Source organism: Triticum urartu, chromosome 5A (genome assembly GCF_056163025.1).
Source record: "Triticum urartu cultivar PI428250 chromosome 5A, HENAU_Tu73, whole genome shotgun sequence".
Taxonomy (NCBI): Eukaryota; Viridiplantae; Streptophyta; class Magnoliopsida; order Poales; family Poaceae; genus Triticum; species Triticum urartu.
Window position 1 is genome coordinate 634,148,238 of NC_141877.1, and position 14,277 is coordinate 634,162,514.

Genomic DNA, 14,277 nt, shown 5'->3' on the forward strand with positions numbered 1-14,277 from the left:
TATTTTCTGATCCCTTTTGGCTCAAGGTCACTAAGGGACTTTTGTTAAGTGCTTTGAGTAGCTTCATGTCATGCCTTGCTTTGCCATGTTAAGTTTCTGTAGCATATAGTTTTCGTGCTCCAAAGTGTGCTACCTGATCTGAAATTCCATACTTGTGTTAATTTCACTAAGTCTGAAACCTGTTTATCATTTGCACTTTTGCCATGCTTGTTTGAACCTGTTAATGGATGAATTGGCCATAGCTCAGTGTTCATCTTTTGTCAAGCATTATGAGTGGATCCCTGCCATGTATTTTGTTGCCATGTTTGAGTGCTGTAGCATAATTAACTTGATGCATTTAGATGGCTACTTGCTGTTTATCGCAGACCGATGCCATATTTGTTTTGCTTGCCATTTTCAAACCGTGCATCCGATTCCGGTGATCTTTATATCGATTTCAACCAAAATCACCTCACCTTTCCAGTGGCACTCTTGGATTTCCAAGTTGAGGCCAGGTTCAATCATTCCTTGTCAAATCTTGCATATGCATCACATGTTGCATCCCGCATAGCATACCATGTTTGCATCATGTTGTTTGAGCTTTGCAAGTGGTTGATTGTGTTCCTTTTGCTTGTTTGTCTTGTTTGGGTAGAGCCGGGAGACGAGTTCGCTAACGAGGAGCTCGTTGAGTTTGCTTTCGAGGATCTAGTCAACTCTAACAACTTTGCAGGCAAGATGATTATACCCTCGAAATCACTTCTATCTTTGCTTGCTAGATGCTCGCTCTTTTGCCATGCCTATGCTACGATGCCTACCACTTGTTTATCATGCCTCCCAAATTGCCATGTCAAACCTCTAACCCACCATGTCCTAGCAAACCGTTGATTGGCTATGTTACCGCTTTGCTCAGCCCCTCTTATAGCGTTGCTAGTTGCAGGTGAAGATTGGAGACCGTTCCTTGTTGGAACATTGTTTTTTTGTTGGGATATCACTATATTATCTTGTTATCTTAAATGCATCTATATACTTGGTAAAGGGTGGAAGGCTCGGCCTTTTGCCTAGTGTTTTGCTCCACTCTTGCCGCCCTAGTTTCCGTCATATCGGTGTTATGTTCCCGGATTTTGTGTTCCTTACGCGGTTGGGTGATAATGGGAACCCCTTGACAATTCGCCTTGAATAAAACTCCTCCAGCAGTGCCCAACCTTGGTTTTATCATTTGCCACCTAGCCTCTTTTTCCCTTGGGTTTCCGAAGCCCGAGGGTCATCTTGATTTAAACCCCCCCCCCCCTGGGTCAGTGCTCCTCTGAGTGTTGGTCCGACCGAGCAGACTGCGGGGCCATCTCGGGGCAACTTGAGGTTTGGTTTTACTCGTAGGATGTCTCATCTGAGTGTGCCCTGAGAACGAGATATGTGCAGCTCCTATCGGGATTTGTCGGCACATTTGGGCGGTGTTGTTGGACTTGTTTTATCTTTGTCGAAGTTGTCTTGTAGAACCGGGATAGCGAGTCTGATCGGAATGTCTCGGGAGAAGGTTTATCCTTCGTTGACCGTGAGAGCTTGTGATGGGCTAAGTTGGGACTCCCCTGCAGGGATTTGAACTTTCGAAAGTCGTGCCCGCGGTTATGGGCAGATGGGAATTTGTTAATGTCCGATTGTAGATAACTTGAACCTTAACTTAATTAAAATGATTCAACCACGTGTGTTACCGTGATGGTCTCTTCTCGGCGGAGTCCGGGAAGTGAACACGGTGTTGGAGTAATGTTTGCCGTAGGTTGTTCTCTAGTTCTTCGTTCATGCTTTGCCTTCTCTTCTCGCTCTCTTTTGCGAATGGGTTAGCCACCATATATGCTAGTCGCTTGCTGCAGCTCCACATATTACTTTGCCTTACCTATAAGCTTAAATAGTCTTGATCGCGAGGGTGCGAGATTGCTGAGTTCCCGTGGCTCACAGATTCCTACCAAACCAGATGCAGGGCCCGATGACTCCGTTCCAGATGATGCGCTTGAGCTCAAGTGGGAGTTCGACGAAGACTCACGCCGTTACTATGTGTCTTTCCCTGATGATCAGTAGTGGTGCCCAGTTGGGGTGATCGGGACCGTATCGCATGTTGGGATTGATCTTTTATTTTGGTACCGTATCGGACCATGAGTGTATTGGATGATTGTAATGTTATTTATGTACTTTGTGTGACGTGGCGAGTGTAAGCCAACTATGTACCTTTTCCCCCTATTATCTATTATATGGGTTGTTATGAAGATTACCTTACTTGCGATATTGCTTTCAATGCGGTTATGCCTCTAAGTCGTGCTTCGACACGTAGGAGATATAGCTGCATCGAGTGCGTTAGACCACACCCCATCCCTCTCTACCACCAGTCTGTAGAGCCATTTGCTATGTAAACACCTAGTTTTCACTTTCAGATTCTCGATACCCAAGCCACCTTGGTCCTTCGGTCTACAAATCATGTCCCATTTGGCCAACCTATACTTAGTTTTGTTTTCATCAATTTGCCAGAAAAATCGAGATCGATATAATTCCAATTTTTTCGTACCCCTATAGGTACCTCAAAGAAAAGCTAGTTCGAGGTGGCAGCGGTTGCTGGGAAAGACGTCTTTGGACCTGGTGGTTGATGTGTAGGGGAGGGTGTGAGGGGAGTTGGGGAAACCTTGTCTCGGCTTCGTGCCATGAGCAGCGGCAATGACACCTCTGGGCGTTGTAATCCTTGTCGGGGGAGCTGCATCATTGTTCCTCTCCTCCGCTCATGGTCTTTGCTTTGGAGGAAACCCGTGCTCCCCTTCTGGGATAGAAAATGGCAGCGATTACTTCGTCGTTGACCTTCATGGAGACATTGTCTTGGAGCTAACTCGATCACCATAGCCAGAGCAGCTTGTTTAGCGTTGCTTCAGAGTGAGGTCTATGGATAGCGACTTGAGGCAAAGGGCATGGATCTGCAGCGGCGATAGTGATTTTTCTGGCTAGGCCGCAGTCTCTGTGTAAGACGCCGGTTAGGCCGCAGTTCAAAAATCTCATTCCCCCTTTGGGTTATCGAACGTTCAAAAATCTCATTCCCCCTTTGGGTTAGCGTAGACTGGAAAGGGGTGACATTACCACCGACGTTAGATATAAAATCTACGGTGGAGATTGCACCCTAGGACCAACCCCAGGCGGTTGGACTAGCCAAGAACCCTAACCAAAAAAATCCCCACCTTCTTCCCCTCCAAATCTCCCAATCCGCTGCCCCTTCGAGGAATTCTGCCCAAGATTCCGCACGAGTACCGCCGGTTCCCTCCAGCGAGGGGAGGGGAGGGGTCCGACCCATCTCGGCGGCGGCGGCGGCGGCGGCGAGTCGGGGAAGATGAATCCCCTGACGCAGGTGAAGCGGACGCAGGTGATAAACCAGAAGGAGGCGGCGCTGGGCCTCAGCGAGGACGCCTCGTGGCACGCCAAGTTCAGGGGCTCCGCCTACGTCTTCGTCGGCGGCGTCCCCTTCGACCTCACCGAGGGCGACCTCCTCGCCGTCTTCGCGCAGTGAGTATCAGACCGCACCCCCCGACCTAGATTTTCCGCCCGTTCCCCCCTCCCGACGGATTTGGCAGGGTTCTGACCGGCTTCCGATCTCCTATCTCAGGTACGGCGAGGTGGTCGACGTGAACCTCGTGCGCGACAAGGCCACCGGCAAGTCCAAGGGCTTCGCGTTCGTCGCGTATGAGGATCAGAGGAGCACGGTTCTTGCCGTCGGTGAGGCCCCTTTCCCCTTTCCTACCAGGCCGCTTCTGTGTGTGATTCCGAATGGTGCTTTGCTGAACTGCTAATGTTTGTTTCGCTTCGTCTCGGCTGCGTAGATAATTTGAATGGGGCTAAGGTTCTTGGGAGGATCATCAGGGTTGACCATGTGGAGAAGTACAAGAAGAAGGAGGAGGAGGACGAGGAGGAGCTGCAGAAGAAGAGGGAGGAGCGCGGCGTGTGCTATGCTTTCCAGAAAGGCGAGTGCAACCGTGGAGATGCCTGCAAATATTCCCATGATGAACAGGTATCTATCCTGCTTCTCAAATTTTCAAATTGTTATTCAATTTTTTTTGCTAGCAATACACACAACCTATTCACCATCGTGCTCGCAGTGATTTTTTTTTTTGACTGAACACTGTGAGGCAAAAAGACCCACAGCCATTTATTAGAAAAACAGAGCACCAAGGTCTTACAGAAATAAAACACTAACTAGACTATCTAGACTATCTAGACTAACTAGACTAACTAGGCTATCTAGAATAGTTACAAGGACAACAGAGTCTGTTGCCTAATTGCAGCAGGACTATATACAAATAAATACAACCAGGGTTCATGGCAGGGTACTGGTCCAGTGTAAAAGCAAGGGCTTTACTGCTTATTCGTTAGGAATGCACACAAGCGATTCACAACCTGCCTCGTAGTAATTTGCACGAGAGAAGTTCTTTCACGATAGTGTCAAAAACGTCTTATATCAAGTTACGGAGGGAGTAGAAAATTAGTTCCTGACAGTTCATTCCAATCGTCTGTGAAATAACAGTCTGTGGTAATAATGTACACCTGCATTTCTCAAGATAAAGATATGCTGGAAACTTATACTTGTACAGTAAGGCCTTTACATTTGTTGTGGTCATCATTTTACTTCAGTCAAATAACCTTATAACCTTCCAAAGCATATGTTGCAGAATTCAATGAAAGAATGGGGTGAACGACCAGTAGTTGTTGCAAGTACATGCTCCATTTATGCCATTGTTGACTTGTTCTAGGTTTGGTTACATGCTATAGATTATTTACTTTCGGACAATTTTATTGTTATTTCCGCAATAGTTATCTGCTTCTCCAAATGCACAAACCAATCACTAATATTGGATTACAAATGTGTTATTATAATGTTACTTGGCTGGAAACATTTGCCCTTTGTACTAGGCCCTATAGTTTATCGGTAACCTTCTTAAGTACTTCCACTGAACCGTCATGATTGCCAACTAATTCTGGTGTTCATGGTTATATTTCAGAGAAATGCAAACACTGGTTGGGGTTCTAAGGAGGATGACCCAAAATGGGAGCATGACAGGCACCGTGGTCCACAAAATAAGGGGGAATCCCGTGGCATCTGCTATGCTTTCCAGAAAGGCGAATGCAGTCGGGGAGATTCCTGCAGATTTTCGCATGATGAGCAGGTAGCTGTCCAGGGCCGTGGCGTCTGCTACGCTTTCCAGAAAGGCGAGTGCAGTCGCGGAGCTTCCTGCAGATTTTCACATGATGAGAAGGTAACTGTCCTGCTTGTGCATCTACCAAGTAGTTATATAGGAGAGCACACATGGCAACAGACTACATAGTTTGTGTTAATTTCCACGATAAGTTTTCTCGCAATATGAACGTGTTATATTGCCAGTTTAGTTATTAATAGAAAATGAGTTGCTTATCATTTCGCCACGACGTCCGTTTAGAGTATTTATATTGATATTTTATCAAGGAAATATGCTGAAAACTTGTGCTTATAACAGTTAGGCCTTTAGTGTTTGTACTTCAGTTGGATGAGCCATTACCTGCAAAATATATTTCATGAAGTCCGTAGCAGATATGTCGTTTCGGAGAACATTCCCACATTGCCAGAGGTTTTAACATTTGTTGTTGGAAACACAAGCACCATTTTTTTTTTATTGCATTGCGCTAGATATGGCTGTATGCTAGAGATTGTCGCTTTGGGCATGACTTATGATATTTTTGCAGCATGCTACATGCTTCACTGAATGTACTGTAATAATAACTCACCAATTTATGGTTATGGGTGCGCATTTTTATTGTTGCCTGGCTGGAAATATGTCCTTTATACTTGGTCGTATGGTTCATCAGTAATGTTGTTCAGTCGTTCCAGTAAGCCATTGCTTGGCAGCTAATTCTGATTTCATGAATTCTATTTTCAGAGGAATGCAAACACTGATCGAGGTTCTTGGGAGGACAGCAATGCAAGACGGCAGCATGACCACGATCCACCAAAGAGCCACAAAAATTTCCCTGACAGGAATAAAGAAGAGACGAGATCAGGGGATAGGGATGGTCAATCCTCAAGATCAGAGTTGCACAGGGACCGAGATTCTAGGTCGAGACACGGCGATAGAGACACAAAAGATAGTGACAGGAACAGGCACGAGAAATCCCCCGAGAGATCAAGAGGTGACAGGCAGAGAGGCGATGACAGGGGAAGAGAAGATAGATCAGACACAAAAGATAGGGACAGGAACAGGCATGAGAAATCCCCTGAGAGATCAAGAGGCGACAGGCAGAGAGGCGATGACAGGGGAAGAGAAGATAGATCAGAGAGCAGACGGTCTAGGCACGACAGAGACTCTGGTGGCCGTCACGAAAGAAGGGGTGACGAAGAGGAAGAGCGGTACCGGAAATCACGGAGATAAAACTCACTTTTTGTCAGGGCATGCACTGCCGTTGCTGTTCTAGTCTGGGTTGATGTTTGTACTTGTACAAGGTGAACAATTTTGTTAGTCCTTTGTATGTTTGGTGCTAGATATTCAGGTGACATCTGCTTGTTCTTTTCCTTACAAAGTTTTTGAACATACTAACCCATGGGTGATTTTGCAGGCTATATTAACTCAATCCATGATTGGTTCACACAGTAATGTTCTTTATATTGTCATAGTAACAACTATCTGGCGAATTTTGTAACACTTGTGGTAAATTTTACCTGTAAAATTACCAGAAAACTGACACCATCAGAGCAAAGATATCATGCTTGAACAATTCTGTTAAACAAAATATCACGAAACATAAATATAATGGAATGGCAGAAAAGCAAGTGTCCAGTCTGCTGTACATTTTATTGACTGAACTTATTACACTAGCTACTACTGTTTATTCAGAGCAGCAAAGAACCCATAGCAAACACGCACGCTCTGAAGGTCTCTGCCACAGGCTTCAAAAGCGGAGAAATGAAAGCAAACATGCCCTACATGCCAGAGAAATCCAGGAACGTCGACTCGGCAAGATCGATGGCACGAGCGAGGCCGGCTGCCTTGTTCTGGCACTCCTGCTGCTCGTCGTCCGGCTTGCTGTCGGCGACGATCCCGGCGCCGGTCTGAAGGTGTGCCACCCACTCCTGGCGTGCGTTGCTGCTGTCGGCGGCATATGAGTACATGGTGTCGAACCGGGACGCCGTCGGGAAGACGATGGTGCGCAGCGCGAGGGCGATGTCCATGTCGCCATGGAAGGAGATCTGACCGAAGCCGCCGCTGTATGGACCGCGCATCGTCACTTCCATCTCGTCGATCAGCTCCATCGCTCTCACCTGGTGAGTTTCAGAAGGAAGCATGTGGGGGCTTGCTCAGTGAATTCAGGGTTGAATCATGGACGAATTGAATTTCAACAACAGCTTTCTAGAATTCGAAGAAATATGATTGATTTGACACTTATCTATACTGCATCGCCGTTGTTTTTTCCAAAACAGTTTTTCAGTTTCAATGCATCTAGATGATGATGTGATAGCAGCAAGCATGCACTTACCTTGGGAGCACCACTGACGGTTCCAACAGGCAATGCAGCTCGCAGGGCATCCCAACATGTAAGATCATCACACAGCTCCCCAGTAACCTACAGAAGTAGACCCACACATTATGAGAATAACACAATTTCATCAAAAACAAATGGATATCGTTAGATCTATTTGCTTCAAGAAAATGGAGAAGATATACAATGTTGATTGTGTATATTATGATACTGCATCAAATGACTTTGAAGTTGTTTGTCTGAAGAATTAGACTGACTTACCGTCGAGCTAATATGCATGACATGAGAATATCGCTCAATATTCATCAATTTCTCCACCTTTACTGTTCCTGGTTTGGACACCTGGAAAAAATGGCGAAGTTGAACACAACTCAAACTAGATGAAGTCAAAAGTGTACCAAAACAGCCAACAGGTTTTGATCAAACAAGATTGCTTGCTTGAAATTAGGATAAAATTCCACTGGATCTAACTAAGTATAGATTTTATTATCACTAATGCGCCACTAACAAAATGGAAATGGATGTCAATAGTTGCCAGCCGGAATAAATGGTGGCCAGGCGGAACTTGATGGCACATGGGTACCTTACCAATCTTTATTTGGCAAATTGTGAAATGTATTAGAGATTGAATTGAATGGAAACTATAAAATAAATGGGTGAAAGACAAACCTTTCCAACATCATTCCGACCTAGATCTACTAACATAATGTGCTCGGCACGCTGTTTTTCGTCACTCAACAGGAGCTGTTCTAAAACCTTGTCTTCAGCTTTTGTTTTTCCTCTACGGATTGTTCCAGCAAGAGGCCGATTGACAACTGTCCTCTGAGAAAAGGAAAAATAACAGGTCATGTTGTTCATTTGGCACCTACAACTTTTCTAGAAGATTGTGGTCATGCAAATATCAAAGAGTTCCTGCAATATCTTTCTTGAATTATTAGCACACGACAACAGAATGATAACTATAAAATTGTCTCCATCTTGTAAAGCAAATAGATAACACATTCGATACGAAAGGTTAACTTCCACTACATATTGCAGTTACAAACAAGGTTTGGAAGCAAGCCCATAACAAAAGATGCAAAAGATAAAACTCCCTATTTTGGCTTACCTTTGCGACCCGAGTAAGAATCTCAGGACTTGATGCTACAAGAATACAACCTCGTGCCTGCAATAATGTTACAGGAGATTAACCTTACTGATTATTATGTGTCACGATCATGACTTTTCCCGCATAGAATACTGCCAATATTCACATTACCTGTAGATAGGCCATATAAGGACTAGGGTTGACAATACGCAACGCGCGATACACCTCAAAAGGGTCGGCGAATGTACGTCTCTCAAAACGTTGGCTTAGTACTACTTGAAAAATATCACCTGCTAGAATGTGCTCTTTTGCTTGCACAACAGACTTCTTATAGTCCTCGCTAGACATTGTTGATTTTTGTAGCGCTGAGCCGAATTGCCCAACGTTAAGCTTAATAGATCCAGCAGAAAGGGTTGGGCTACATCAATATTTCATTGAACTAGATCAGTGGGAAATAGAAAATTAGAAGAAAAGGAACTAACACATATAAAAGGAGCTGGCCAAATTTCACAACTCACACATTACTGCTATGCAATCTTGATAACAAAGCTTCCAACCGGTTTTTCCCATCTTCGTATGCTTCATCAATTGAGTGATAGCAGTCCAACCTCACCCAATGAATAACATGTGTTTTCTGCATCGAACAAAACACATCATATGAGGCAAATGCCTTGAAATATCTGAAGAAATTAGCTTATTTGAGATGTATTTTATATAAGCTCATAACTGATATGCATTCTTATCAAGAATTTGCTTCAGTCTCGCAAATATATTTAGAATAAGGAAAATTGGATATACAACAAATATATATAGAAATCAAATGATATGAAATTAAGGAAAATGCATAAACGTGTTCCGTAATTACCCATACCTTTTCAACATGATCAAAAACGACTACGTCATTGTAGAGGCCTAAATGAATGTCAGGAAGGTTCCTATCATCCTCTGGCGCCTTAGAAAACGGAAGCTTCTTTGTCTCAACATAACGCACCGTATCATATGAGAAGAATCCAACCCATCCTCCTATATATTTTCCAAACACAATTAAGATTCTTCTGAAAAACATAACCAGCGCTCAACAAAGGATGAAGATCACACTCTGTAGATGAAAAAGGCATCCACAATGGATCTGTTCAACCCAATGTGGCATGGCCAAAAAGGACCATGTTAATATGCTTAATTAGCAAGCACTAACTGCATGCCCCACTACATCACAGAATTTGTAGAGCAATAAGGTGAAAGTGACACACGTATATAACTCTTACCACAAAAGGCATCAGGCAGGCCATCAAGCGTAATCTGCGGATTCCACTGCTCCATGATGTCCCTTGGGACGGTCATCGGGTCAGCCGCGTACTGCTCCTCCTTGGTCCTCATCTCGTGGTCCATGACCGTCACCTGGTTGGCCTTGGCCACGATCTCCATGGCCGGCTGCGCCCCCACCACGCTGTACCTCCCCTGCAGATTGCAGATTGCAGGCCAACCAACAACCCGGCACGCGACAGATTCAAATGATTCCGATTTTCTCTTGGGAGGATACGAATGGATAATAAACATCAGCCAATCGTGAGGCCGTCGGTTCAGGGACGAACCACGTTGGTGCCCTCGGAGGCCTGCTCGACGGACTCGAAGAGGAAGCTGGGCGCCTCGCGGTCGTCCTCCCGGACGAGGCAGCGGTAGGCGAGCACCGGCGTGAGGTGGTCGGAGAAGATGCAGCGCTGGAGGGGCAGCAGCGTGTGCCCCGCCGCCGCCGCCTCCCTGAAGGCCTCCTCCTCCTCACGCACCGCTGCACGCGCGCGCGACAGACAATCCGCATTCAGTCAGCCAGTCAGTCGCGCAAAGCCGCAGAGAATCAGCGCCGCGAGGTTGCAGAGCAGAATGTCCAGCCCGCGCGTAGCACGGGGCGGGCGGGAGTGGGGGACTCACCGACGGCGTCGAGCTTCTGGAAGGCCGTGGCGGCGCGGCACGCGACGCCGGGGCGCGCGCGAGGCGGCAGCAACGGAGGAGGGGCGCTCGCGCGGCGGGCGAAGGCGAGGCGCCCGTGCGGCAGCGACGGCGCGAGAGTCCTCCGCGGCACGCGCGTCGACGGCTGCGCGGGGCGCACCGAGAGCGCGAGCCCGGCCGCCGCCATGATGCGGTTGACTGTGTGGCGAGAGAGACTGGGCCTGAGGGAGGGTACGATGTGGGAAATCGGAGAGGCGGGTAGGGCCTGGATGCGGTCCGTCGTTGTCCCGCGGATATGTAGAGCACGGGCACGATGGGACTGACTGCACGAACTAAATTAAATCAATCAAACGGTGATTTGACTAGGTAAACGTTTGGGCGCGGTAGGCCGGTTGAATGATTCGGCCGGTCGCTCGCCAGCCACGCGATGAGCCCCGATTGTACGCCTTGTGCATCACCATGGCCCACCTTATCCCTCTTCTTTCTCCCGATCCCCTCCTCTCTCAGCCTAGCGCGCTGGTGGCCACACTCCTTGTCTTCTCCTTTGGATCCCGCCGCCGGCTAGCACCAATCCCATGCAGGTCCCTATCTCCAACCTCAGCGTCCTTGCCCACTTCTCCGCCGCCCCCCGACCGCAAGTTCCTCCCGCCCCGATGGAAGCCGCCATGGATATGCCATCTGCGACCAGCTGCACATGTGCTGGAACCATCCATCGGAGATGCTACAAGCTCGGCGGCGCCTGCACCAATGTTGCAACCGATGACCCAGAAAACTGCAACCGATTGATTCAAAAGCTTCAATCACTCGTATATAAAGCTTCAACTGGACACCATGACTGGAAAAAGCTACAATCATTCATATGAAAGCTTCAATCGTAGTTTGCAAAAGTTTCAACAGACCACCCATACAAACTGGAAAAGCTACAACCGTTTATGGGAAAGCTTCAAACTGTATTTGAAAAAGCTTGAACCGATGAAATAGATAAGTTTCATGCGACCACTACAGAAGAAACAAAAAAGCTAAAACCGTCGAACTGGAAAGCTTCAACCGTGAATTGAAAAGCTTCAACCCGCTTTATACAAAGTTTCAATCAATTGTATAGAAAGCTTCACCCCTACGAGTACACAACTAAAAAGTTGTAATTGTTGACATAAAAGCTTCAACTCTATTTCTGAAAAGCTTCAACCAGAGACCGCGACAAAAAGCTTGAGTCGGCACCTCACCATTGATGCAACTGACTACTGCGGTGGCTTCCCGACAGAGCTGCAATGGCGACAAACTCCAGGGACTGGCAGGGTTGATTTTCTTTGTTGGGTCCATTTTTTTGCTGCATAAGAGGGGGCAGGCCATGGAGCACCTGTGCTCCAACTGGCGAGCGGCGACGGCGAGCGACGAACGGTGAGGTAGATGCCCACGGCTGGGTGTGGGATGGCCCATGGCGCTTGTCGTGGCTCGTCTCAATCGCGCTTATTATCGAGGGAAAAGACGATGCGGAAGGTAGACGACGATACAGAAGGGCTCGATCTGACGGTTGGGAGGCAATGCATCGGATGGCCTAGGCTCGACCGGCCCAACTGTTGGGCCGGCGCAGATCACTGCCTGTAATTTTTTTTGATGAGTCAAACTTTGTAAACTTTGATCAAACTTACAGAAAAAAAACTATCTATATCCACAATATCCAAATATATAAAATATAAAAATGTGTCTTATCTGCACTATTGTTAAACAAGCAAGTTGAGGCACAAACATTATACCTCACCCACAAATCCATCATTCATCGATGGACCAGATTGTCCCAATCTTGTATCACATCAAAATTCACATTTTTAACAATTATTAATGTTAATCATCTCCACAACACCTTAATTAGAAACCAATGCAACTTAATTACATCTTTATTAGGAAACAAATCGTCACACCATATAGCATGTATCATTTCTAGAACACCTTAATTAGGAATCATTGCACCTTAATACACTTCTATTAGAAAATAAATCGTCACATCATATATCACGTAATTGAAAAACACATTATCCAAAAATCACACGCCCGCACACCTCCCACCACCGTACACCCTCCTCCAGAACTTTCTCCGCTCGGGTAAAAAAGAAATCCGCACCATATCCGCATGCTTGCAATGTTGTCAACAAACCTGCGCTTGCCCGGTTCTCTCCCGTCGGATGCCTCTCCCGACTCGACCTTTTATGGAAAAATACTAAAGCGATAGAATGCAAAAATGTTCCTCAAAAGTTTCAATATATACATTTTGCACCAGAAATTTGCATGTGTCAGCGACTCTTCTCCGCACAAGAAACCATTTTGTTGAGGGGTGTACGGTGCAGAATATTGATGCTTGACCCCCTCATCACTAAGAAACTCATCCAAGGTGTAGTTCTTGAACTCGGTGCCATTGTCACTTCTTGTCATCAAGATCTTTGCATTGTGTTGGCATTGAGCTTCATTTACAAAATCAATGACGGTTTGTTGGGTCTCACTCTTCCTCTTGAAGAAGTATACCCAAGTGTATCTTGAATAATCATCCACAATCATCAAGCAATACTTCCTACCCCCAAGACTATCAAAGGATGGAGGCCCAAAGAGATCCAAGTGAAGGAGCTCCAAAGGCCTCTTCGAGTAGATGATAGTCGTGGGAGGGTGAGCCTTCTCATGAAGGTTTCCTTCGATACAAGCACTGCAAGCACGATCTTTGGTAAAACTAACATTTGTTAGTCCACGTACATGGTCCCCCTTGAGAAGACTTTGCAAAGATTTCATATTGACATGGGCTAAACGGCGAGCCCAAAGCCATCCACGTCAACTTTAGCCATTAGGCATGTCGTGGTCTTAGTGGGTCGCTCCGAAAAGTTAATCACATAGAGATCGTTCTCGACATGCCCAATAAAGGCTACTTTAAGAGTCTTGCTCCACAAGAGGGCCACGGTATCAATATCAAAGAAGGTAGCAAAGCCCATGAGTGCAAGTTGACGAACGAAAAGTAAATTGTATGCAAGTGACTCGACAAGCATGACTTTCTCGATCGTGAGATCATGAGAAATGACTACCTTGCCAAGACCCAATCCTTAGAAGATGATGCATCACCCCACTCGACATTGGTGGGCATAGATGGAATCTTGTGCACGTCCACCACCAAATCCTTGCTTCCGGTCATATGATTAGTGGCTCCAATATCGAGCAACCATGATCCCCCATCGGAAGCAAACACCTACAAGAGATCAATGCTTGGTTTTAGATACCCATTTTGTAATAGGTCCTTTGATGTTAGTAACAAGGGTCTTAGGAACCCAAATAGACCATTCAATGTACTCATAAGGGGAACCAACAAATTTGGCATAGACATGCCCATCACTAGCACGACACAACACATAAGAAGGGTTAAAGTCACCGGCTTTGTTGGAAGGAGTGGCATTGCCCTTCTTGACATTACCACCCTTCACATTGTTCTTCTTCTCCTTGAAAGCACCTTCTCCCTCCTTTACAAAAGTTTACTCGAGAGGAGGAGGTCGTTTGGCCTTGTCATTCTTCTTCTTGTTCTTGGACTTCGGTGCGAACCCAATTCCCTCCTTAGCCACAACTTCCTTTTGATTGCTCAAAAGGTCATTGAGGCTTTTCTCACCTTTTATGCATGACACAAGGCCTTTCTCAAGTTGCTTCTTCAACTTAGCATTCTCCTCCACAAGATGCACATGCTCACAACATGGGTTAGTAGCATTTGCATTATCAAT

General features: G+C 46.2%; 2 protein-coding genes across 2 annotated transcripts; one reads left to right on the plus strand and one right to left on the minus strand.

The window, feature by feature from the left end:
• The first annotated feature begins 3,127 nt into the window (after nucleotides 1-3,127).
• Nucleotides 3,128-6,557, plus strand: LOC125511261 (zinc finger CCCH domain-containing protein 25). The gene is made up of 5 exons (XM_048676589.2): nucleotides 3,128-3,507; nucleotides 3,608-3,717; nucleotides 3,822-4,009; nucleotides 4,998-5,252; nucleotides 5,910-6,557. Exons 1-5 carry the CDS (start codon nucleotides 3,335-3,337, stop codon nucleotides 6,396-6,398), a joined length of 1,215 nt encoding a protein of 404 aa, XP_048532546.2. The 5' UTR covers nucleotides 3,128-3,334; the 3' UTR covers nucleotides 6,399-6,557.
• Nucleotides 6,558-6,741: 184 nt separating this feature from the next.
• Nucleotides 6,742-10,808, minus strand: LOC125511260 (anthranilate synthase alpha subunit 1, chloroplastic). The gene is made up of 11 exons (XM_048676588.2): nucleotides 10,517-10,808; nucleotides 10,183-10,376; nucleotides 9,856-10,048; nucleotides 9,462-9,613; nucleotides 9,109-9,224; nucleotides 8,762-9,008; nucleotides 8,612-8,668; nucleotides 8,173-8,325; nucleotides 7,765-7,845; nucleotides 7,501-7,587; nucleotides 6,742-7,285 (listed from the first exon to the last, which is right to left on the minus strand). The coding sequence occupies exons 1-11, from the start codon at nucleotides 10,719-10,721 to the stop codon at nucleotides 6,947-6,949; spliced, it is 1,824 nt and encodes a 607-aa protein (XP_048532545.1). The 5' UTR covers nucleotides 10,722-10,808; the 3' UTR covers nucleotides 6,742-6,946.
• Nucleotides 10,809-14,277: the final 3,469 nt, after the last annotated feature.